At 45.4% G+C, this 25,537-nt stretch overlaps 1 protein-coding gene across 14 annotated transcripts in view; it reads left to right on the forward strand.

Annotated features, from left to right (window-relative positions):
* Positions 1 to 25,537, forward strand: part of SLC5A11 (solute carrier family 5 member 11) — a 69,029-nt gene that overhangs the window by 25,871 nt on the left and 17,621 nt on the right. For 9 of the 14 annotated variants that reach the window (XM_034950877.3, XM_034950881.3, XM_034950886.3 and 6 more), the window contains 5 exons: positions 1,050 to 1,109; positions 7,326 to 7,430; positions 9,042 to 9,147; positions 15,647 to 15,727; positions 22,393 to 22,598. In XM_034950877.3, the coding sequence (XP_034806768.3) occupies positions 1,050 to 1,109; positions 7,326 to 7,430; positions 9,042 to 9,147; positions 15,647 to 15,727; positions 22,393 to 22,598 (558 nt within the window). The remainder of the gene's footprint in view (positions 1 to 1,049; positions 1,110 to 7,325; positions 7,431 to 9,041; positions 9,148 to 15,646; positions 15,728 to 22,392; positions 22,599 to 25,537) is intronic. The other 5 variants (XM_034950884.3, XM_034950883.3, XM_055100453.2 and 2 more) reach the window with 3 other exon arrangements.

Genomic DNA, 25,537 nt, shown 5'->3' on the forward strand with positions numbered 1-25,537 from the left:
ACAGACTTTGATATGTTACATATGCTATCACATTATAGGATTCATTTACAAATTAGACCCACACTGCCTGGGTTTACATTCTTGCTCCAACACGTATAAACTTCAGCAGCAAGTTGCTTTTTGTGTGACCTTGGGTGGCAAGTGTTATTTCTGCTTGTTTGTTTTGTTTTGTTTTTTTGAGACAGGGTCTCGCTCTGTCGCCCAAGCTGGAGTGCAGTGGTGTGGTCATGGCTCACTGCAGCCTCCACCTCTCAGGCTCAAACCGTCCTCCCACTTCAGCCTCCCAAGTAGCTGGGACCACAGGTGCACGCCACCATGCCTAGCTAATTTTCATATTTTTTTGTAGAGACGGGAATTTCACTATGTTACTCAGGTTGGTCTTAAACTCCTGGGTGCAAGCGATCCACTGGCTTCTGCCTGCCAAAGTGCTGGGATTACAGGCATGACTCACCGCACCCAGCTGGGCAAGTTTCTTAACCTCTCTGAGCCTCATGTACATAATAGGCATATTAATGGTACCTGTTATGTAGAACCATTATGAGGGTCAAATGAATTAATGCTTGTAAAGGGTGCAGAGAGGCGCCTGGCATATAGTACTCATTAAGTATCATCTTCCTGATTTCCTTGCAACCACTTAGTGAGGCACTGATATGCCCATTTTCCAGGTGAGAAAAATGAGTCTCAGAGACCTGTGTTAACTCTTGTGGTCATCTTTGAACCCAGGTCTGCCTGCTGTCATGGCCTTGTTTTAATCACTGCTGAGGAGGGGAGGGGGCACAACTGGATGAAGCAATGACGTGACGTTTAGGAGACACAGAACTAGGAAGCATCGCAAAGGCCTTCTTTTTCCACTCTCCTCTTCCTTCCCGAATCCCTTCCCCATGTTAAAAAAGGAAATTTGAAGGCCAGCACAGGTGAACCACTCAGCGAGTAAGAGACTACACCAGAGGTGGAGTTCAGACCAGGCTGCCTCAGGGCGCAGAGGGAAATCCAAATGGGTACCTTGTTGTGAGCTGGGGGCCAAGTCCTGACTGTGTTTTCTTGAGCAGGGCTTGTTTTCTGTGCTGATGTTGGCCTGGATCTTCCTCCCCATCTACATTGCTGGTCAGGTGAGTCGGGGGACATTGGGATGCTGTAGAATTGAAAGATGCTTTGGGAATCTCAGCCCTGCAGTCCCTCCCTCATCCCGCCATCCCTCCCTCCTGCCCATGGTCATGTATCAGATTGCCACTCAGAGGCCCCAGTAAAGGGGAGGGATGATCCACAGGTGAGACAATGAGGAACCCAGTCCATAGCACTTCCCGCCAGTACCCAACATCCAAGGCACACAGAAGGCATTTGGAGGTTGGAAAAAATATGGGCCCCAAAATTTTAAATACCAAAACACAAATGTAAAGCTCACAATCTCTTTTAAATGTTTAAATCACAACAGGTTTCTGCTATATTTTTTTGAGACAGGGTCTGGCTCTGTCCCCAGGATGGAATGCAGTGGTGCAGTCTTGGCTCACCTGGTCTCACCAGCCTCCCCAGCAGCTAGGACCACAGATGCAAGCCACCACACCCAGCTAATTTTTGTATTTTTTTTTTTTTAGTAGAAAATACAAAAATCCTGCCATGTTACCCAGGCTGGTCTCGAACTCCTGGGCTCAAGTGATCTGCACACCTCAGCCTCCCAATCTGAGTAGCTGGAATTACAGGCATAAGCCACCATGCCCAGCCAATGTTTCTGCTTTTTGCTAAAAAATAAAAATAAAAATAAAAATATATAGCTTATGCCTGTAATCCTAGCACTTTGGGAGGCCAAGGCAGGCAGATCACTTGAGCCTAGGAGTTTGAGACCAGGCTGGGCAACATGGTGAAAACCTGTCTCTACTAAAAAAATACAAAAATTAACCAGGCATGGTGGTAAGCACCCGTAATCCCAGCTACTCAGGAGGCTGAGGAGCCATGAGAATTGCTTGAGCCTGGGAGGCAGAGGATGCAGTGAGCTGAGATCACACCACTGCACTCCAGCCTGTATGACAGAGCGAGACCCTGTCTCAATCATATATATATATATATATATATATATATATATATATTTTTAAACCATATATATATTTTAAAATCAAGTATATGATTCAGTGATTTTTTTCTTCCTTTGCACACAAAACTATAATAATTGAGCTATTTCTGACTGGTACAAAATGTCAACATTTTAGTTACAAAATAATGCTACTTTTGACTCTTTGAAAAGCATTTTTTTGTGGGTTTTTTTTTTTTTTTTTTTTGACAGAGTTTTGCTCTTGCCCAGGCTGGAGTGCAATGGTGTGATCTCGGCTCACTGCAAACCTCTGCCTCCCGGTTTCAAGCAATTCTCCTGCCTCAGCCTCACAAGTAGCTGGGATTACAGGCGCCCACCACCACCCCCAGCTAATTTTTGTATTTTTAGTAGAGATGGGGTTTCACCATGTTGGCCAGGCTGGTCTGGAACCCCTGACCTTGTGATCCACCCACCTCGTAATCCTCCCAAAGTGCTGGGATTAAAGGCCTGAGCCATCATGCCTGGCCTGAAAAGCAGTTTTTAAAAAATCATCTATGATCTCACTGGCAGCATTGTATCATTCATACTTTCTAACCTTCATTCTGTTCTAGATGTTCTATTGCACATGGCACGATCACACAATATCACAGTGTTGTTCATAAAGCAATAACTGATTTTAGCTTTTTACTATGGAAATGTTAAAAAATACGCAAAGTAGGCTGGGCATGGTGGCTCAGGTATGTAATCCCAGCACTTTGGGAGGCCCAGTTGGGTGGATTGCTTCAGGCCAGGAGTTGGAGACCAGCCTGGGCAACATGGCAAAATCCCATCTCTACCAAAAATACAAAAATTAGCTGGGTGTGGTGACGCACACCTATAGTCTCAGATACTCAGGAGGCTGAGGCAGGAGGATTAGGATCACTTGAGACTGGTAGGTTGAGGCTACAGTGAGCCATAATTGTACCACAGCACTCCAGTCTGGGGGACAGAATGAGACCCTGTCTCCAACACACACACACACACACACACACACACACACACACACAAGTAGAAAAAGCTTAGGAATCAGAAATCATGTTAAAAATCCTTCTGGCTGGATGCAGTGGCTCATGCCTGTAATCCCTGCACTTTGGGAGGCCATGCGGGGAGAATCACTTGAGTCCAGGATTTCAAGACCAGCCTGGGCAACAGAGCAAGACCTCGTCTCTACTAAAATTTTTTTTTAAATTAGCCGGGCCTGGTGGCGAGTGCCTGTGGTCCCAGCTACTCCAGAGGCTGAAGTGGGAGGAACACTTGAGCCCAGGAGTTGGAAGCTGCAGTGAGCTATGATCATGCCACTGCAGTCTAGCCTGAGTCACAGAGAATAGTTCAATTCTGTATTAAGGGCAGGGATATATGGGTAAGTAACCTCCCTTGGAGGTAATCCCAAAAGTCTAAAAGCAAGACCTTTGGTGAGCAGGGGGCCTGGGTCTGCTCCTGACCCCTGTGGCTAGCTCCCTTGTAGACACAGCATCTGAGGTATAACAGCACTGGGCTGGAAATGAAGCTCTCCGAGTCAAGGCATCAAGAAAGTTATTGAGCACCTACTACAGGAAGGCATATATGATGGTAGAGATGCAGGTGAGTGAATATTTAGGGTTGCCAGACATTCTCACCTGATGGCTTCCATGTTCTCTGGCAAACAGAAGATGATGTCATCAGCTGAGAGTGAGAAAGGAACTTGCTTTAGGTTGAGAAGATACAAAGTTTGTTTTTGTTTTGTTTTGTTTTGTTTTGTTTGTTTTGAGATGGAGTCTCGCTCTGTCACCCAGGCTGCAGTGCAGTGGCACAATCTTGGCTCACTGCAGTCTCCACCTCCCAGGTTCAAGCAATTCTCTGCCTCAGCCTCCCGAGTAGCTGGGATTACAGGCGCCTACCACCACGCCCAGCTAATTTTTGTATCTTTAGTAGAGACGGGGTTTCACCATGTTGGTCAGGCTGGTCTCGAACTCCTGACCTCGTGCGCCTCAGCCTCCCAAAGTGCTGGGATTACAGGCATGAGCCACTGCACCAGCCAGATAGCCAGATGCAAAGATCTGAAATGGCTGCAGTAGTTGTTTGTAATAGAAAAACCTGGGAACAACCACCATGTCCATTAATAAGGAACTGGACAGCCGGGCTATACCATTTCATGCTGTGACAAGGGATGAAGTCCACAGAGGTTTGCTGATCTCCAAGCTATTGTTAAATAAGAAAATAAAATCTCCTAGATCTAGACATCCTTTGGGCAATATCTTACACTTATACAAAGGAGAGGTTAAACCCATCCTAGATAATAAATGCCAAAGTGTTGAGAAAAGTTCAAAAGCTACCCAATTTGTTTTTATTAGGACATGAAATAAACATTCAGAAAAGCAATAAAACACACACACAAAAAACAAACACAAAAGTGCAGCTTGACAAATTATTGTAAAAGGAACACCCACATCAAGACAGAAAACATAATGTCAGCCAGGTGCGGTCGCTCACGCCTGTAATCCCAGCACTTTGGGAGGCTGAGGCAGGCAGATCACTTGAGGTCAGGAGTTCAAGACCAGCCTGGCCAACATGGTGAAACCCTGTCTCTACTAAAAATACAAAAATTAGCCAGATGTGGTGGCGGGTGCCTGTAGTTCCAGCTACTCGGGAGGCTGAAGTGGGAGAATTGCTTGAACCCAGGAGGTGGAGTAAAGTAAGCCAATATCACACTACTTAACTTCTGCCTGGGTGACAGAGTGAGACTCTGTCAGAAGGAAAGGAAAGGAAAGAAGGAAAGGAAAGGAAAGGAAAGGAAAGGAAAGGAAAGGAAAGGAGGAAAGGAAAGGAAAGGGGAAAGGGGAAAAGGGAAAGGGAAAGGAGAAGAAGGAAGGAAGAGAGGAAGGAAGGAATGGAGAGAGGGAGGGAAGGAGGAAGGAAGGAAGGAAGGAAGGAAGGAAGGAAGGAAGGAAGGAAGGAAGGAAGGAAATATTATGTCCCCTGCAAGCCTTTAGAAAATCACAATGCTGGCTGGGCACAGTGGCTCAGGGCCATAATCTCAGCTCTTTGGGAGGCTGTGGTGGGAGGATTGCTTGAAGCCAGGAGTTTGAGACCAGCCTGGGCAACACAGTGAGACCCCCATCTCTACAAAAACAATTAAAATAAAGAATTAGCTGAGACTGGTGGTGTGCACCTTTAGTCCCAGCTAGTCAGGAGGCTGAGGCAAGAGGATGGGAGACTGAGGAGGAGGATTGATTGCTTGAACCCAGGCGATCAGGGCTGCAGTGAGCTATGATTGTACCACTGCACTCCAGCCTGGGTGACACGGTGAGACCCCATCTCTAAAAAAGAAAAATCACAATGCCTTCCCTTCTCCTTGGCTTTGCTATTAAGTAATTACTCCCTTGCTTTTATTTACAGTTTTAATTCTGCATACCTGAACAATGCAGTTGAATTTTACTTTTTTTGGTGAAGGGTGGGTTATAGATAATTGAAAACTGGAGTAATTTTTTTTTTTTTTTTTGAGGCAGAGTTTCGCTCTGCTGCCCAGGCTGGAGTGCAGTGGCATGATCTCAGCTCACTGCAACATCTGCCTCCTGGGTTCATGCAATTCTCCTCCCTCAACCTCCCAAGTAGCTGGGATTACAGGTGCACACCACCACGCCCGACTACTTTTTGTATTTTTAGTAGAGATGGGGTTTCCCCATGTTGGCCAGGCTGTTCTTGAACTCCTGGCCTCAGGTGATCCACCCACCTCAGCCTCCCAAAGTGCTGGGATTACAGGTGTGAGCCACCGCACCCAGCTTGGAGTAATATTCTTTAGTTACATGTAGCTGATGTGTTAATTTTCATTGCTATGCGGTATCGTGTAGTGTGACTCACATTCCAATATATTTATCCATTCTGTTGCACATGGGCGTTTAAGTTGCTCCCAGTATTGGTCTATGATAGACAGCACTGCTGTGAACATTTTTCTAAATGTGTTCTTCTGCACATAGACAAGCATTGGTGGGAGAATCTACCTCTGAGTGGAATTTCTAGGTCATTGGATATGTTCATCTTTGGCTTTACAAGATACTGACAAACACTTTCCCAGAGTACTTCTATCCATTTATATTCCAACCAGCAGTGTATGAAAATTCCCTTTCCTGCAATTCAGCGTATCCTTGGTGACATTTTATATTCTCCAACTTAAAGATTCTTGTGAATTTGGTGCATGTGTAGTGATATCTCACTGCTTTTTAAAATTTTTTTGAGACGGAGTCTTGCTCTGTCGCTCAGGCTGGAGTGCAGTGGCGTGCCCTCAGCTCACTGCAACCTCCGCCTAACTGGGTTCAAGCGATTCTTGATTCTCCTGCCTCACCCCGTCCCCCACCACACACACACTGTCCCAGCAGCTGGGACTACAGCCACCATGCCCAGCTAATTTTTGTATTTTTAGTAGAGACGGGGTTTCGCCAAGTTGTCCAGGCTGGTCTTGAACTCTTGACCTCAGATGATCCTCCCACCTCACCTCCCAAAGTGCTGGGATTACAGGCCTGAGCCACCGCACCCGGCCATCTCACTGTTTTTAATTGGCAACTCTTTTTGTACATTTTCCGGCCATTTGGATTTCCTCTTTGAGGAAGTAACTTGTCTAGGACTTTTGTCCATTTTTCTATTAGGTTATATGTCTTTAAAAAAAAAATAGAGATGGGGTCTTACTATAGCAATAGAGATGTTGCCCAGGCTGGTCTTGAACTCCTGGGCTCAAGCAGTCCTCCCACCTTGGCCTCCTAAAGTGCTAGGATTACAGGTGTAAGCCATCGTGCATGGCCTCACAATTAAATCTGTTATCCGCCTAGAATTTGTTTTTGTCTACCATATGTATATCTTTTGAGGCAGGGTCTCCCTGTCACTTAGGCTAGAGTGCAATGGCATGATCATGGCTCACTGCACCCGCAACCTCCTGAGCTCAGGCTCAAGTGATCCTTCCACCTCAGCCACCTGAGTAGCTGGGACTACAGGCGCCTGTCACCACCCATGACTAAATTTGTATTTTTTGTAGAAATGGGGTTTCACCATGTTGCCCAGTCTGGTCTCAAACTTCTGCACTCAAGTGATTCCCCTTGCCTTAGTCTCCCAAAGTGATGGGAACCAACTGTGCTGGGCCCCTCTCCTTCCTTCTTAAGTATCAGGTTGAGAATCCCAAGAAGACCATCTGTGCTCTGAGTTGCAGGGGCAGGAGCAGATGGGAAGGGCTTGTGTGGGGGGGTCACGTGCTGGTGGTGAAGTCCGCTGGTGGTGAAATCTCAGCTCTGGCCCTCAGGTCACCACGATGCCAGAATACCTACGGAAGCGCTTCGGTGGCATCAGAATCCCCATCATCCTGGCTGTACTCTACCTATTTATCTACATCTTCACCAAGATCTCGGTAAGACAGGGACACAGCCTGGCCTCACCCATGCAGCATGGGGAGAAGATAAGGCACAGATCATTGCTCAGGAGTGTCTCCTCGCTATCCCCTTTCTCCTCCTCTTTCATAGGCTGCAGGGAGATTAGAGGAAGATGGCATGGGGGGAGGTAAGCATGGACAGAGGGAATTGGGAGAAAATGGTTGGGTGCAGTGGCTCACGCCTGTAATCTCAGCACTTTGGGAGGCTGAGGCAGGTGTATCACTTGAGGTCAGGAGTTCGAGGCCAGTCTGGCCAACATGGCGAAACCCCATCTCTACCAGAAAATACGAAAATTAGCCAGGCGTGGTGGCTCATGCCTGTAGTCCCAGCTATTTGGGAGGCTGAGGCAGGAGAATTGCTTGAGCCCAGAAGGTGGAGGTTGCAGTGAGCCAAGATCATGCCACTGTACTGCAGCCTGGGTGAAAGAGCGAGACTCTGTGTCAAAAAAAAAGAAAAAAAAAAAAAAAGAAGAAGAAATTGGGAGAAAAGGTAGAGGAAAGGAGGGAAGGACTTTCTCTCCTACTCCTGCCAAAGCTTCTTTGTCAACATCTCAGGATGATGTGGGTTGATCAATGAGACTCCAAGAACCCTGCCAACCCTTGGATAGGACTGTTCTCTTCCTCCTGGAATTAGACAGTGATCAGCTGTTTATCCGATGTGCTGATGGCTGATTGCGCTGCCCCACCCTGACCTTTGGATGGGCAGATCTCCTAGGAAGTGGCAAAGAACAGGTGTATTGCAACCTCCAGACATGTGCCCCTCAGCAGAAGCTGTCTTTGCTTCCAGCCAGGGAGGAGGGAGGAGCTTGTCCTATGGGAAAGGGTGAGGGGGAGCAGAAGGGGTTCCATTCAATCCAAACAACAGTAAGTGAATCTACGCCAGCTCCAGACTGCCGGACAGACACACAGGCTCCTTTCTAGAACGTTCACTTGCAGTCTGGTGGGAAGCTGCAGATGTGGGAAGCCTTCTAGGGGAAGTTACATCCCAGGAAGAACTTACAGTTAGAGAAAGGGGATTGGCCCTCCAGACGGAAGCACCAGCACAAGCGAAATCTGGGAGGCCCAGGTACACATGACTTGTTGAGAAACAGAGGGTATTTCAGAGTCTGTGGAGGTCTGGGAGTACGAAGTGAGTATTTAGCCTCATTTATTTAGCCTTTATCTTGGGGGCAATGGGGGAGTCACTTAAGAGTTTGAGTGGGGAGGAGAAGGATGATGTGATCATTATGGTATTTAATGAAGGTTGCAGTGTGGAAGATGGAGTGGGGAGGAAAAGGATGATGTGATCATTATGGTATTTAATGAAGGTTGCAGTGTGGAAGATGGAGTGGGAGAGGACCAAAAGCAGAAGCAGGAAGACCATTGAGGAGGCTGCTGCATCAGCCCAGGGCCCACAGGGCTCCAGTTTAAGACCCCTGATCTGGGATGCAATGGATTAAGAAGGGATGATGTATGACTCTTCTGTGTTTGTCAGCATCTAGGCTAGGCCCTGATCCCAGGGAACCTGTGCTGCAAATGTCCATTCATTCATTCATTCGTTCATTTGTTCATTAATTCATTTGTTCATCCATCAACCTCCTTTCTTCACAGGTGGACATGTATGCAGGTGCCATCTTCATCCAGCAGTCTTTGCACCTGGATCTGTACCTGGCCATAGTTGGGCTGCTGGCCATCACTGCTGTATACACGGTTGCTGGTAAGACTGAACAAAGGGTAACACCTAGCAGAGGCAGTGGGCAGCGGCTGTGGGCCACTCTACCTTCTCCTTGCCCATCTTCTGATGTTCCATTGTGCTAAGACCCATTTATTCATTAAACGTCACTCCTTTACCCTAGATAAAAAGATTTCTCCTGACCATTATCTAAAGGAAGGGGGTTACCTGATAAGATAAAGCATTTTAGGTTGGGCGCGGTGGCTCATGCCTGTAATCCCAGCACTTTGGGAAGCCGAGGCAGGTGGATCACTTGAGGCCAGGAATTCCAGACCAGCCTGGCCAACATGGCAAAATCCCATCTCTACTAAAAATAGAAAAATTAGGCCAGGCACGGTGGCTTACGCCTGTAATCCCTGCACTTTGGGAGGCCAAGGTGGGTGGATCACGAGGTCAGGAGTTCAAGACCAGCCTGACCAACATGGCAAAACCCCATCTCTACTAAAAATACAAAAATTAGCCAGGCATGATGGCCCGTGCCTGAAATCCCAGCTACTCAGGAGGCCGAGGCAGGAGAATCACTTGAACCCGGGAGGCGGAGGTTGCAGTGAGCCAAGATGGTGTCATTGCCCTCCAGCCTGGGTGACAGAGCGAGACTCCATCTCAAAATAAAAAAAGATAAAGCATTTTTAAAATGCACCACAATGGCATAATGTTTTTTCCCATTCATGTATCCCAGAACTGTTTCTTGAGCACCTACTAACTGCTGAGCCATGTGCACTCACAGGCACAACACAAGGCTGGATAATAAACTACTGCAATCCTGGAGCCTGAGGGCAGGTAACCTCATCTCTCCCCCTCATACCTGTATCCTAGAAGAGTGCCTGGCACGCAGTAGGGCCTTGAGAAGTACCTGTTTTTAAATATTCATTATCTCATCTTCCACTCTATTTTCACCCTTCTCCGCCTCCTCTTGGCATAATATTATTCATTCCATATATATGTGTGTCTGTTTGTGTCTGTGTATGCCTGTGTGTGCACAGACACAAACACACTGGTATCTCTATATTATGTACCTTGTGTCTATATATCATGTATTTACATATACAGGTATGTGTATACGGATATACATTTCCTACTGTGTGCCAGACATCATGCCAGGGAGTGAGGCACAGACGTAAACAAGACAAATATCTCTACTCCAGAGGAACTTATTGAGGATGGGAGACAATGAACAGGGAAATCAATAAATAATGTTAGGCCAGGTGTGGTGGCTCACATCTGTAATCCCAACACTTTGGGAGGCCGAGGCGGGTGGATCACCTGAGATCAGGAGTTCTAGACCAGCCTAGCCAACATGGCAAAACCCGGTCTCTACTAAAAATACAGAAAAATTAGCTGGGCATGATGGCGCATGCCTATAATCCCAGCTACTCGGGAGGCTGAGGCAAGAGAATCACTTGAACCTAGGAGGCGGAGGTTGCAGTGAGCCAAGATCACACCACTGCACTCCAGCCTGGGCAACAGAGTGGGACTCTGTCTCAAAAATAAATAAATAAATATGTCAGTGTAATATTATTATAACCTGAGAAGTGCTATAAGGAAAAATTAATTGGGGTGAAGAGATGGAGGACAGATTTTTTTTTGTTTTTTGTTTTTTTTTACATAGAATATTCAGGTAAGGCCTCTCTAAGGTGATATCTCAACCAATTTTTTTTTCACCTTCGACTTTGATTTTAGATTCAGGAGGTACATGCAGGTTTGTTAATAGGTATATTGCATGATGCTGAGGTCTGGGGTACGAATGGATCCATTAGCCCACGTAGTGAGCATAGTACCCAATGGGTAGTTTTTCAACCGGTGTCCCCCTCCCTCTCCCTTCTCTAGTAGTCCCCAGTTCCCTTATTCAAGTCCATGAGTACCCAATGTTTATTCAGTTTCCACTTATATGTGAGAACATGTGGGCCAGGCATGGTGGCTCACTCCTGTAATCCCAGCACTTTGGGAGGCCAAGGTGGGAAGATCACCTGAGGTCAGGAGTTCCAGAGCATCCTGGCCAACATGGTGAAACCCATTCTCTACTAAAAATACAAAAATTAGCAGAGTGTGGTGGCAGGTGCCTGTAATCCCAGCTATGTGGAAGGCTGAGGCAGGAGAATCTCTTGAATGCAGAAGGCAGAGGTTGCAAGGTTGCAGTGAATGGAGATCGCACCACTGCACTCCAGCCTGGGCAACAGAGCAAGACCCCATCTCAAAGAAAAAGAAAATAAATAAGTGAGTGGTTTTCTGTTCCTGCATTAATTCACTTAGGATAAGGGCCTCCAGCTGCATTCATGTGCTGCAAAGGTTATGATTTTGTCCTTTTTAATGGCTGTGTAGTATTTCGTGGTATATCTGTACCATATTTTCTTTATCCAATCCACTGTTGATGGGCACCTGTGTCAATTCCATGTGTTTGCTATTGTGCGTAGTACTGTGATGAACATATGAGGGCATGTGTCTTTTTGGTAGGATGACTTATTTTCCTTTGGGTACATACCCAGTAGTGGGATTGCTGGTCAAATGATAGTTCAATTCTCAGTTCTCTCTCCACAGTGGCTGAACTAATTTACACTCTGTATTAGTCCATTCTCACTCTGCTATAAAGAACTACCCGAGACTGGATAATTTATGAAAAAAAAAAGAGGTTTAATTGATTCACAGTTCCACAGGCTTAACAGGAAGCATGGCTAGGAGGCCTCAGGAAACTTACAGTCATGGTGGAAGGCAAAGGGGAAGTAAGCAAGTCCTACCATGATGGAGCCGGAGAGAAAGAGTGAAGCGGGAGGTGCTACACACTTTTTTCTTTTCTTTTTGAGATGGAGACTTACTCTTTCGTGGCTGGAGTGCAATGGTGCAATCTCAGCTCACCGCAACCTCCACCTCCTGGGTTCAAGCAATTCTCCTGCCTCAGCCTCCCAAATAGCTGGGATTACAGGCACCCGCCACCATGCCCAGCTAATTTCGTGTTTTTAGTAGAGACAGGGTTTCTCCATGTTGGTCAGGCTGGTCTCGAACTCCCATCCTCAGGTGATCTGCCCGCTTCGGCCTCCCAAAGTGCTGGGATTACAGGCATGAGCCACCGTGCCTGGCCTAGTGCTACACACTTTTAAACAACCAATTCTCATGAGAACTCTATCACCAGACAGCACTGGGGATGGTGCTGAATCATTAAAATCACCCCCATAATTCAACACCTCCCACCAGGACCCTCCCCCAACACGCGGGATTACAATTCAACATGAGATTTGGGTGGGGACACAGAGCCAAACCATATCACACTCCCACCAACAGTGCATCAGCATTTCCTTTTCTCCACAACCTCGCCAACGTCGGTTATCTTTTGACTTCTTAATTGTTTTTAAGTTTAAAGCTGTTCTGGCCGGGCACAGTGGCTCACGCCTGTAATCCCAGGACTTTGGGAGGCCAAGGCAGGAGGATCAACTGAGGTCCGGAGTTCGAGACCAGCCTGGCCAATATGGTGAAACCCTGTCTCTACTAAAAATACAAAAAAATTAGCCAGGCGTGGTGGCGGGCACCTGTAATCCCAGCTACCTGGGAGGCTGAGGGAGGAGAATCGCTTGAACCCTGGAGGCAGAGGCTGCAGTGATCTGAGATCGTGCCACTGCACTCCAGCCTGGGCAACAGAGCGAGACTCAAATTAAAAAAAAAAAAAGCTGTTCTGACTGGTGTGAGATGATATCTCATTGTGGTAGTGATTTGCTTTTGTTTGTTTGTTTTTCTTTTTTTGAGACAGGGTCTCCCTCTGTTGCCCAGGCTGGAGTGCAATGGTGCAATCTTGGCACACTGCAACCTCCATCTCCCAGGTTCAAGTGATTCTCCTGCCTCAGCCTCCCAAGTAGCTGAGACTACAGGTGCCAGTCACTATGCCCGGCTAACATTTGTATTTTATGGTAGAGAAAGGGTTTCACTGTGTTGGTCAGGCTGGTCTTGAACTCCTGGCCTCAAGTGATCCACCTGCATCAGCCTCCCAAAATGCTGGGATTACAGATGTGAACCACTGTGCCCGGCCTGTGATTTGCATTTTTCTGATGATTAGCGATGATGAGCATTTTTTCGTATCTCAACCAAGTTTAAATAACACCCCATGAGCAATGCAGGGGAGGAGAATTCCAGGCTGAGAGAAGGGCTGCAGTAAACACTCTGAGATGAGAACCTGCTTGAGCAAATGGTTATGTAGGCTGTGCCCTATTCCACTCCAGGGGGTGCCATTCACACCAACCAGAGTGAAAATGGCACCCCGTGGCACTGTGCTAAGCAGCAACCCTGGTGGTAAGAGTGGGATTGGAGAAAAGGGCAGGGACCAGAGCTTTGAAGGAAACAAAATGAGCCTAGCATTTGTTCTAAGTGCCATGGAATACTATTGGATGCTCTAAACAGAAAATTGACAAAATCTAACATATGCAAAGTCCCCTGATACAGAAAGACCTTGGCTGAGTTCTCAGAACTAGCAGAAGCAATGTGCCTGGGGCAGGGGAAAAGGGGAGGGCAGGCTGCCATAGCTGATGAATGTTGGTGTTACTTGTTTGGAGGTCTGTGTCCCCCATTAGACTGTAGACTCTATGAGGGCAGGGAACATGCCATTTTGTTGGCCTCTGCATCCCTACCATGTAGAACTTGGTGGGGAGCTCACCGGCTATTTGGTGAAAGACTGAACAAAATGCTCCCCACAGTGCCTGGCATATGAGAGATTCTCATCACTGTTAATATAGAAAGGATGGTGGGGTTAAGTGGTACCCAACACCAGGATCTCACCACACTCAGGCTGACTCACTGCATGCGTGAATGGCAGGGAACTGAGGCCAGAATCAAAGCCAGTTCTCCTCCCCTTTGTGAGAGAGCCCTATTCCTGCTGGGAAGGAAGGAGGGATCCCGGAGAGCACGTCACCCACGGGCACAGGGTTTTTAAATTGTACAGTGACTGTGCCCTCTAGTAGACATGTTTCTATTGGATAAGTGTCCCTTCTCCTCAGGGAAGGAGGAAGAACAGAGGTTTAAGGAAGAGACTGGAAAGATTGCTCTTTCCAGATGCTGATGGATTTGCTACCAGGATCATCATTATGAATTTTTATGTATTTATTTATTCTTTTGAGATGGAGTCTCGCTCCATTGCCCAGGCTGGCGTGCAGTGGCACAATCTTGGCTCACTGCAACCTCTGCCTCCTGGGTTCAAGTGATTCTCCTGTCTCAGCCTCCCGAGTAGCTGGGATTACAGGCATGCCCCATCACACCTGGCTAATTTTTGTATTTTTAGTAGGGACAAGGTTTCACCATGTTGGCCAGGCTGGTCTTGAACCCCTAACCTCAGGTGATCTGGTTGCCTCAGCCTCCCAAAGTGCTGGGATTACAGGCATGAGCCACCTTTCCCAGCCCATTTCGAAGATTTTTGCAGGTGGCAAACCCAACAAGAATCCTCTGAGGCACCATCACGATCCTCTCCAGGAAGTCTAGGGGGCCTCTGAATACCTAATACTCACATCCTTTATCCAGTCTTAAAAATAAAGGTGTTGGCTGGGTGTAGTTGCTTACACCCGTAATCCCAGCACCTTGGGAGGCCGAGGCAGGAGGACTGTTTGAAGCCAGGAGTTCGAGCCCACCCTAGGCAACATAGCAAGACTCCATCTCTAGAGAAAAGTTAAAAATTAGCCCGGCGTGGTGGCTCATGCTTATAGTCCTAGCTACTTGGGGGACTGAGACAGGACAATCACTTGGGCCCAGGAAGTCTAGGCTGCAGTGAGCTATGATCACGCCACTACACTCCAGCCTGGGTTGACAGAGTGAGACCCTGGCTCTAAAAAATAAATAAATAAATAATAAATAACTAAAGGTGTTCAGAGCTTGGGGCCTGTGGCCTAAGCACCACTTCCTGTATCAGTTGAAAATTGCTGTGTTAAAAAACCACCCACAAATTGAGGGGCTTGAAAAATCAATGGTTTATTATTACTATTCCCCACAAGTCCATGGGTTACCTGGGTGGATATTTGCTAGTCTAACCTGGCTCTGCGAATTATAATTCGGTGGTAGGTGGAGCAACTGGCTGGAAGAGGATGGCCTCACTCACATGGCTGGTGTTAGCTTGGGCTGTTGACTGGGCTTCCCCTCCGTGGGGGCCCTCTTCCTTCACTAGGTTAGACCCGGCTTCTTAAAGCAAATGGTCTCAGGGCAACAGGAGAGTAAGTGCAGAAGCTGCAGGGCTCCTTGAGGCCCATACCACTTCCCCCACATTCTATTGGTCAAAGCAAGTCACGTGGCCAAGCCCATGTGAGAAGCAGAGAAATCAACTTCACCTCAACGTGAAAGGAGCAGCAAAGTCACATTGCAAAATGGGCAGGCACACAGGGAGGAGTGATCGTGGCCATCTTTGCAATCAATCAGCACTAAGAAATCTCCCATCGGGTCCTGGCCTTCCAGGTTCCCTTGGTGACCCTGAGTAACCCCTTCTCATTAGACTCCCTGACCCTCACCTCCGTGCTCATCCCACCAGGTGGCCTGGCTGCTGTGATCTACACGGATGCCCTGCAGACGCTGATCATGCTTATAGGAGCGCTCACCTTGATGGGCTACAGTAAGTGGGGTCCCCGGGTCACTGGGGTGGACAACAGCTCCTCTCTCCAGCAGGGATATCTGCTCTCAACACTGTGAACGGCAAACCTAGCTGTCAAAGAGCATACTACTGGGGAATTTTTGTCACAGGTGCTTTGCTTGAGGCACGGTTATTTTAGCTAGAAGAGAAATGTGCTTATTGTGGAAACTTACTGTTTTTGTTTTTGTGTTTTGTTCTGAGGCAGGGTCTTGCTCTGTCAGTCAGGCTGGAGTGCACTGGTGTGATGATAGCTCACTGCAGCCTTGAGCCCCTGGGCTCAAGTGATTCTCCCACCTCAGCCTCCTGAGTAGCTGGGACTACAGACATAGGCCACTATGTCGAGCTAACTGTTTTTTTGTTTTTTTTTTTGTAGAGATAGAGTCTCACTATGTTGCCCAGGCTGATCTCAAACTCCTGGCCTCAAGTGATTCTCCTGCCTCAGCCTCCCAAAGCTGCCCCACCTGGCACTGTTTTTTTTTTCAAGTAAAAATTAATCTCTTTCTATACTAATATGGAAAAATAACTGAATGAATAAATAAAAGAATGTGAAGAGAGAGCTTTTCCTTACAGAGGTTTTTGTTGTTGTTTGTTTGTTTCGAGACAGGGTATCACTCTGCCACCCAGGCTGAAGTGCAGTGACACAGTCTTGGCTCACTGCAACCTCTGCCTCCTGGGCTCAAGCAATCCTCCCGCCTCAGCCTCCCAAGTAGCTGGGCCCACAGGTGTGCACCACCATGCCCGGCTAATTTTTTTCATTTTTTTAAATAGATGGGGTTTTGCCATGTTGCCCAGGCTGGTTTCAAACACCTGGGCTCAAGCAATCACCTGCCTCGGCCTCCCAAAGTGCTGAAATTACAGGCGTGAGCCACTGCATCCAGCCCAGAAGCTTTAAACTCTAGCACTAGCCCACACCTAGACTTTAGCATTTCATTTCAAAATATTCGCCCAATTCTTCGTACCAGCTTGTATGGTGATCCTGTCTTTGTTTTGCTGCCAATTGACATGTCTCTTTGGAGGCTCCTGTGTTTTCTGAGATCTCAGGCCAGTTGGTTGCTCTATGGCCTCAGCTCTCTGATAGGTTCAGGGGAAGTTATTTTGTAGATTGGCCAACTTATTATTATTGTTAAGGGGGGGGACACTACTCTCCACAGGTTTCTATCTTTTAGAGGTAAGCCACTCATTAAGCCTTAAAGACTACAACAAAGGCCGAGTGTGGTGGCTCACACCTGTAATCCCAGCACTTTGGGAGGCCAAAGCAAGAGGATCGCTTGAGCTCAGGAGTTTGAGACCAGCCTGAGCAACATAGTGAGACTGTCTCTACAAAAAATAAACATAAACTTACCCAGGTTTGGTGGCATGTGCCTATAGTCCCAGCTACCTGACAGGCTGAGGTGGGAGGATGGCTCGAGCCTGGCAGGTTGAGTCTGCAGTGAGCCGAGATTGTGCCACTGCACTCCGGCCTGGTCTCGCTTTGAGACAGAGCGAGACCCTGTCTCAAAAAAAAAAAAAAAAAGGCTGTGAAAACTAATATAGAAAACACAGAAAAGCGAAAAGGATCAAAATCCTGAAAGATGGCAGAATATAGTGCTGAAAATTATATATTTTAGGACTCAGAAGAAAATATCAAGAGAGTGCCATGCTTGGAATCCTGAACTCTATGAAACATGTATGAAAGATAGAAGTAGAGGAAAAACTGAGGTGAAGGGAGAATAGAAGCGGATAAAAAGGAAAAAGATTACAGAAGATTACAATACATTTTCTAAAATTTTCTTAAAAAATTAGCAGAATTAAACTCCCCACAGGTGGATGTAAAGAGCAGAACAAATGCTAAAGAAAATCAAACCCAGGATGAAAACAAATAGGAGTTCTTTTTTTTTTTTTTTTGAGATGAAGTCTCGTCCTGTCACCCAGGCTGGAGTGCAGTGGCATGATCTTGGCTCACTGCAACCTCCACCTCCCGGGTTCAAGCGATTCTCCTGCCTCAGCCTCCCAAGTAGCTGGGACTACAGACACACGCCACCATGCCCAGCTAATTTTTGTATTTTTAGTAGGGACAGGGTTTCACCATGTTCGCCAGGATGGTCTCCATCTCTTGACCTCATCTTCTGCCCGCCTTGGCCTCCCAAAGTGCTGGGATTATAGGCATGAGCCACCACGCCCGGCTGAAAACAAACAGGAGTTCTAATAAAATGCAGAGAAAAGGGATAAATAATAAAATTATAAAAGAAAAGATGACAAATATAGAAGATAGAGAGCACAGATATACCATTTGAGAAATGTTTATTCTTTTTCTTTTTTTCTGTTTTTGCTTTTTGAGAAATGTTTATTCTTAGAAAAAAGGTCAGAAAAAATGGAACAAAGTAAATAATTAAAGTAATCACAAAAGAAAACTTTTCTTAGAAGGAGGATGATATATCTAGCTAGGTGTAAAGGGTTTGCTGTGTCTTAGGCAAAATTGATGAACAAGATCTCCAGGTAGGAGAAGCATTATGAAAAAAATGTGAAGTATAAGAATAATTTTTAAATACTAAAGAATACAGACAGAGAGGTGGGAAGATCATTTGAGGCCAGTAGCTTGAGACCAGCCTGGACAACAAAGCAAGACCCCACTCTATGAAAAATGGAAAATTAGCTGGGTGTGGTGGTGCACACCTGTGGTCTCAGGTGGGGACTGGAGGATCAGGGAGGTTAAGGAGGTTGAGGCAGGAGGATCACTTGAGCTCAGGCGCTCGAGGCTGCAGTGAGCTATGATTGCACCACTGCACTCCAGCCTGGGTGACAGAGTGAGACTCTGTATATAAGAAAAAAAGAATCCAGACAGAAAAAATGTAGTGAGCTAAAAATAATAAACAAACTGGTCTCATTCCCTTCCTTCATAACAATAAAATGCCAAAAGACAGTGGAGCAAGGGCTACAGATGTGTTTTATGGGAAAAGTTGTATCCTAAGTAAGGATCAGATACCAGCCAAGTTCTCTGTTTGCCAGGGCTGCAGAAATATTCTGAACTATGCAAGGACTTAGTAAAGGGAGGACCTATGTGCCTGTCTTGAAGGTACAAGACAGAAACAAAACAAAATCGAGAGTTGGTATTATGACTCAAGAGAAAATGGTAGTAAATAATGATCCAGTTAAAATCATTACAGATCTGAAAAATTGTGTGGTCAAGGCAAATGTTACATAAAGAATATAACAATTTAATAAAAATTGGATCTAAAACCCCCTGTTTTACTAACAAAAACTTTAAAATGTTGGGAGAGATAGTATGCTAGATTTCCCATCAAATAGGAAGAAAAACATCATGAAGAACAAATACTGAACTCCAAGCAGACACTCATATAAATCTCACCCTTTATGTAGGAAATATGTGTGCGTATAAGTTTTTTTTTCCTAAAAGAGAATAACAAGAAATCACAACCAAAGGGAAAGAATAAAAGAGAATGCAAAGTAATAGTAAAAATATCAGTTATTACAATACAAGTAAATGGAATAAAATTCCCTATTGAAAGACAAGGCTTCTTATAAGCAGTTACAATCTGTGTGGCTGTTTGTTCTGTTTTTCTTTTCCTTAGCTATATATTATTTATTTTCTCAATAAAACTCAAGATTTATAGTTTGGGTTAAGAAAATGTAACTTGATATAATTTGCAAGTGGCACATATAAAACAAAGTATAACATAAGGCAAAAAGCAATAAACGGGGGATAAGTAATTTTATATTGAAAATAGAAAATTCATAATAAAGATATAACCTTTGCTTATTAAATAACATTGCAACAAGATACACAAAGCAGAAGTTGTTATAGGTTGACAGAAACCAAAACAGCACTAAAATAGTTTAACAGAACAAGAACTTAATAAGGATTTAGAAGATATAAATTCTACAAATGAATAAGCATTCTCCTATCATGAATGTATCTTTTTCCAGCATTCATGGAATCATCCGCAAAAATTAATCATTGAAAAAAACTTTTTACAAAAATATGTATAAAAGCGTTGTTCAGATTATATTATCTTACTCATATAAACCCCAAAAATTAAACTCATTAGGAAAAGTGTAAATTTTTTAAAAATCTAGTTACTTAGAAATTTAATAGCCATCTTCTAAATAGTGCCTGGGTCACAAAGGAAATAAAAGCTGCAATTACAGACTATGCAGAAAAAAATGAGAACATTACATTTCATACTTAATACAGTCAAAGCTGTACCTCTATAAAAACATTTATATTCATAAATATGAAAGCCCAATTTAGTGATTTAGAAAAAAGAAGATGACATTATGGGTTACTCCAGTTACTCCAATATCTATTTCTTTTTTTTTTTTTTTTGAGATGGACTCTTGCTCTGTCACCAAGCTAGAGTACAGTGGCACGATCTCAGCTCACTGCAACCTCCACCTCTTGGGTTCAAGTGATTCTCCTGCCTCAGCCTCCCAAGTAGCTGGGACTACAGACTCGCGCCACCACATCCAGCTTATTTTTGTATTTTTAGTAGAGATGGGGTTTCACCATGTTGGCCAGGCTGGTCTCAAACTCCTGACCTCAGGCGATCTGCCCACTTCGGCCTCCCAAAGTGCTGGGATTACAGGTGTGAGCCACCGTGCCTGTCCTTTTTTTTTTTTTTTTTTTTTTTTTTTGTGACGGAGTCTGGCTCTGTTGCCCAGGCTGGCATGCAGTGGTGTGATCTTGGCTCACTGCAACCTCCACCTCCCGGGTTCAAGCAATTCTCCTGCCTCAGCCTCCCAAGTAACTGGGACTACAGGCATGCAACACCATGCCTGGTTAATTTTTCTATTTTTAGTAGAGACAGGGTTTCCCCATGTGGGCCAGGCTGGTCTTGAATTCCTGACCTAAGGTGATGCACCCACGTTGGCCTCCCAAAGTGCTGGGATTACAGGCGTGAGCCACCTGGCCTGGCCCAATATCTATTTCTTTGAAAAGAACCATAAAATGCAGCTGCAAATCAAACCAAGAAAAAAAGAGAAAACAGCATAATTAAGAATGAGAAAAGAAACAAAATATAAGCCATATGCGGTGGCTCATGCCTGTAATCCTAGAACTTTGGGAGGCTGAGGCAGGAGAATTGCTTGAGCCTAGGAGTTCGAGACCAGCCTGGGCAACATAGTGAGATCCATCTCTACAAAAAACTTTAAAAGTCACTGGATGTGGTGGTGCATGCCTGTAGTCTTAACTACTCTGGAGGTTGAGGCAGGAGGATAGCTTGAGCCCAGGAGTTCAAGGTTACAGTGAGCTATGATTGTAGCACTACACTCCGGCCTGGGTGACAGAGTGAGACCCTGTCTCTAAGAACAAAACAAAACAACAAAACCTGAAACCATTATTAGACCTACTACAAGGTCTTACAATTTTTTTTTTGAGACGGAGTCTCGCTCTGTCACGCAGGCTGGAATGCAGTGGCGCAATCTCGCCTCACTGCAACCTCTGCCTCCAGGAGACGTTCTCCTGCCTCAACCTCCTGAGCAGCTGGGATTACAGGCACCCACCACCACGCCTGGCTAATTTTTGTATTTTTAGTAGAGACAGGGTTTCACCATGTGGGCCAGGTTGGTCTCGAACTCCTGACCTCAGGCGATTCGCCCACCTCGGCCTCCCAAAGTGCTAGTATTACAGGTGTGAGCCACTGTGCCTGGCCAGTCTTACAATTTAATGGAGCAAATAAATAAATTACTATGTCACATTTTTAATATTTTGATGGTTCAATATATTTGATTTCTTTGCAATCCTATGTATTTTTGCATTATTTAGAAGTATTCTTCTGAGAAGCAATTGTAGGAGCGAAGGGAAGACTGGAAATCTCACTGGAAAATCAACCCACAAGAGGCAGATTAATAGAAGAAATGGCATACAAATTTATTAGCACGCACAGGGGAGAATTACAGAGGGATTTCTCAATATCCTAATGTCATACAGATGTTTCTATACCGCACTTCTTAAGGAAAAAGGAGATGGACAAGTGTAGATGATTTTAGGGAGGTAGTAAATTATTTTTGGGAGAATTCAATGGGCTTAAATAACATACAATGGCATGGGACAATGGCCAGGAGTATCACTTGAGGTCAGGAGTTCGAGACCAGCCTGGCCAACATGGTGAAACCCCATCTCTACTAAAAGTACAAAAATTGGCCAGGCATGGTGGCACATGCCTGTAATCCCAGCTACTCAGGAGGCTGAGGCAGGAGAATCATTTGAACCTGGGAGGCGGAGGTGGCAGTGAGCCGAGATCATGCTACTACACTCCAGCCTTGGTGACAGAGCAAGACTTCATATCAAAAAAAAAAAAAGAAGGAAGGAAAGAAAGGAAGGAAGAAAGAAAGAAAGAAAAAAGAAACTTGGATAGATACATTCATTACTTTGTGATGGAGGTTTCATGGGTGAATACTGATGTCAAACACCAACTTTTACATTTTACATATTTGTAATTTATGGTTAGGTCAATTATAGTCCAATAAAACTCTAATGTTAATTTTTTTAAGTTAAAAAAATGTGGGGAGGAGATTAAGAACCCTTAAGGGGATTAACATTTTTTGGTGGCTCTGGTCCTACTAGAATTTCACCAGTCTCCAGCCATCTCCTCATCACTTGCCATGGACCAATCTGAGTTCCCGGAAAATAGGCTTCCTCTGAATTCTAGGTTTCGCCGCGGTTGGTGGGATGGAAGGCCTGAAGGAGAAGTACTTCTTGGCCCTGGCTAGCAACCGGAGTGAGAACAGCAGCTGCGGGCTGCCCCGGGAAGATGCCTTCCATATTTTCCGAGATCCGCTGACATCTGATCTCCCGTGGCCGGGGGTCCTATTTGGAATGTCCATCCCATCCCTCTGGTACTGGTGCACGGATCAGGTACAGGACAGTGGCCTGAGCAAGCTTTTTCCTTCTCTTTGCTTCTTTCCTTAGGGTGGCTGAAGTCGGTGCTTTTTTCTTCCTCCATCTCTTCTCTCATTTGCGTTTTCCCTGCTTCCTTGACTACTTCCTCCTTTCCATTGCTCTACGTGCTATTTTATTTCTTCCTCTGTGAATGGGAATGACAAATCCAAAGCTGCTGCTGATATTTGCAAAGGGGAAAGCTCAACACACTCTGCTTTTTTTTTTTTTTTTTTTTTTTTTTTCTGAGACAGGGTCTCACTCTATCGCCCAGGCTGGAAGGCAGAGGCACGATCATAGCTCACGGCAGCCTTCATCTCCTGGGCTCAAGAGATCCTCCCATGTCAGCCTCCTGAGTAGCTGGGACTACAGGCACATGCCACCATGCCCAGCTATTTATTATTATTATTATTTTTTAGTAGAGATGCAGGTCTCACTACACTGACCAGGCTGCTCTCAGACTCCTGAGTTCAAGTGATCCTCCCGCCTCAGCCTCCCGAAGTGCTGGGATTATAGGTGTGATCCACTGCAGCTGGCCTAATACACTTTGCTTAATGTATGGGAATATCCAGTAAGCAAAGGAGATGATACCTTTTAAATGGGGGTAAAACTCCTATTGGACATGATTTGTTCAACAAATACACACTGGGTGTCCTCTACGTACCAGGCACTCTTCTGGGCACTTAAAATCAGGAGCTAATAAATCAAACAAAGCTCTCTGCCCTTGTGGAGCTTCCCTTCTTCTAATGGGAGTAGACGGAGATAATAAGTAAATTATGTGAGATGTTAAAATTTGATAAATATCATTTTAAAAAGTAGAGTGAGGTCAAGGGATTGAGAGTGTGGGAGTGCAATTTAAAATGGGGTGACAGGTGGCTCACACACTTTAGGATGCTGAGGCAGGAGGCTCACTTGAGCCCAGGAGTTTGAGACCAACCTGGGCAACATAGTGAGACCATCTCTAAAAAAAAAAAAAAAAAAAAAAAAAAAGTAAAAATTAGCCAGGCACGGTGGTGTGCAGCTGGAGTCCCAGCTACTTGGGAGGCTGAGGTGGGAGGATTGCTGGAACCCAGGAGGTCAAAGCTGCAGTGAATTGAGATTGCACCACTGCACTTCAGCCTGGGCGACAGGCTTGAGACAGTAAGATCCTGTCTCAAATAATGTAGGGTGCTGAGGGGAGGTATCATTCAGAAGTGAACTTTGACCAAAGACTTTGTAGAAGAGCGAGAGCTTCCTGTGATTTTTGGAGGAAGAGTTTGCAGCAGAAGGAACACCCAGAGCGAGGCAGATACATAACTGGTGTGAAAAAAGAAAGGAAAAAATCAGAAAGCAGATCCATGTGTACAAGAAGTCCTTTTGTGTTAAAAAAAAAAAAAAAAAAGGAGAATAGAATCAATATTTGCATTTGCTTATATGTCCACAAACTCTGGATGGATGTATACGAAACTAAGAAGAGTGGATACCTGTGGGCAGGGAGGCAGGGCGGGTGGGAAGGATGAATGAGAGCCGATTTACTGCATGTTATATTTTCTCGGGTTTTAAACTGAGTGAATATATCACGTGTTCAAATATTATTTTTCTGGTACATGAAACATCAGAGATCAATGTACCACTTGGGGAGTTATACTGCATAGTGAGGGCTGATGACAGTTTAATTAAAGCAATAATCATGGCATTGGACATTGATTTGATGCAGGAGACTTCAGAGAATGAAACCCAGGTCTCATCCGTAGGCCAGCCCTCCTTTGAGCGGAGAGCTAAGGACCAAGGCAGTGATGAGAGCAATGCACATGTACTGCCCCTTTAAGAGAGAGACCCGCTTCTCCTCCTTAGCAAATCTCAGGTAGGAGAGACCTTGAGAAACAGGACTGATCCGGGCTAACATCATGGGCTTTAAATTTAACAGACCCGGCTGGGTGCGGTGGCTCATGCCTGTAATCCCAACACTTTGAGAGGTCAAGGCGGGTGGATCACCTGAAGTCAGGAGTTTGAGACCAGCCTGGCCAACATGGCAAAACCCTGTCTCTACTAAAAATACAAAAAAAAAAAAAAAAGCCAGGTGTGGTGGCGGGCACCTGTAATCCCAGCTACTCAGGAGGCTGAGGCAAGAGAATCACTTGAACCCGGGAGGTGGAGTTTGCAGTGAGCCGAGATCATGCCATTGCACTCCAGCCTGGGCAGCAAAGTGAGACTCCATCTCAAAAAATTAATTAATTAATTAATTAATTATGCCGGGCACAGTGACTCATGCCTGTAATTCCAGCCTGGGCAACAGCAACACTCTGTCTCAAAAACAAACAAAATGAAACAAAAAAAGACAGTTGACTCATTCTGCCACCGGGAAAAAGCCATTTGTAAAAACCAGCCAGAGACAATTTCACCTGCCCAGGTATTCCCCCAAGACCATCTTCCTCCTTCCTTTATTGAACCAATGTTTACTGTTTTCAGGTTTCTGAACTTCTTTTTTATTATTTTTATTATTTATTATTATTATTATTAGTTTTGAGACAGAGTCTCGCTCTGTTGCCCAGGCTGGAGTAAAGTAGTGCAATCTCGGCTCACTGCAACCTCTGCCTCCTGGGTTCCAGCAATTCTCATGCCTCAGCCTCCTGAGTAGCTGGGACTATAGGCGTGCACCACTATGCCCAGCTAATTTTTGGTATTTTTTGTAGAGATAGGGTTTCGCTATGTTGGCCAGGCTAGTCTTGAACTCCTGACCTCAAGTGATCCACCCACCTCGGCCTCCCAAACTGCTGGGATTACAGGCATGAGCCACTGCACCCAGCCAGATTTCTGAACTTCTGGCCTACAGCTCTCTGATCCAGTTTCCACTATCTAATCCTACTCTCATCTATTTCTGTTTCGTTGACCTGTTGGAACTTCTTTCTCTGCTTTCATCTAACAATAGCAGTGATGAT

This window comes from Pan paniscus, chromosome 18 (genome assembly GCF_029289425.2).
Source record: "Pan paniscus chromosome 18, NHGRI_mPanPan1-v2.0_pri, whole genome shotgun sequence".
In the NCBI taxonomy this organism is placed as follows: domain Eukaryota; kingdom Metazoa; phylum Chordata; class Mammalia; order Primates; family Hominidae; genus Pan; species Pan paniscus.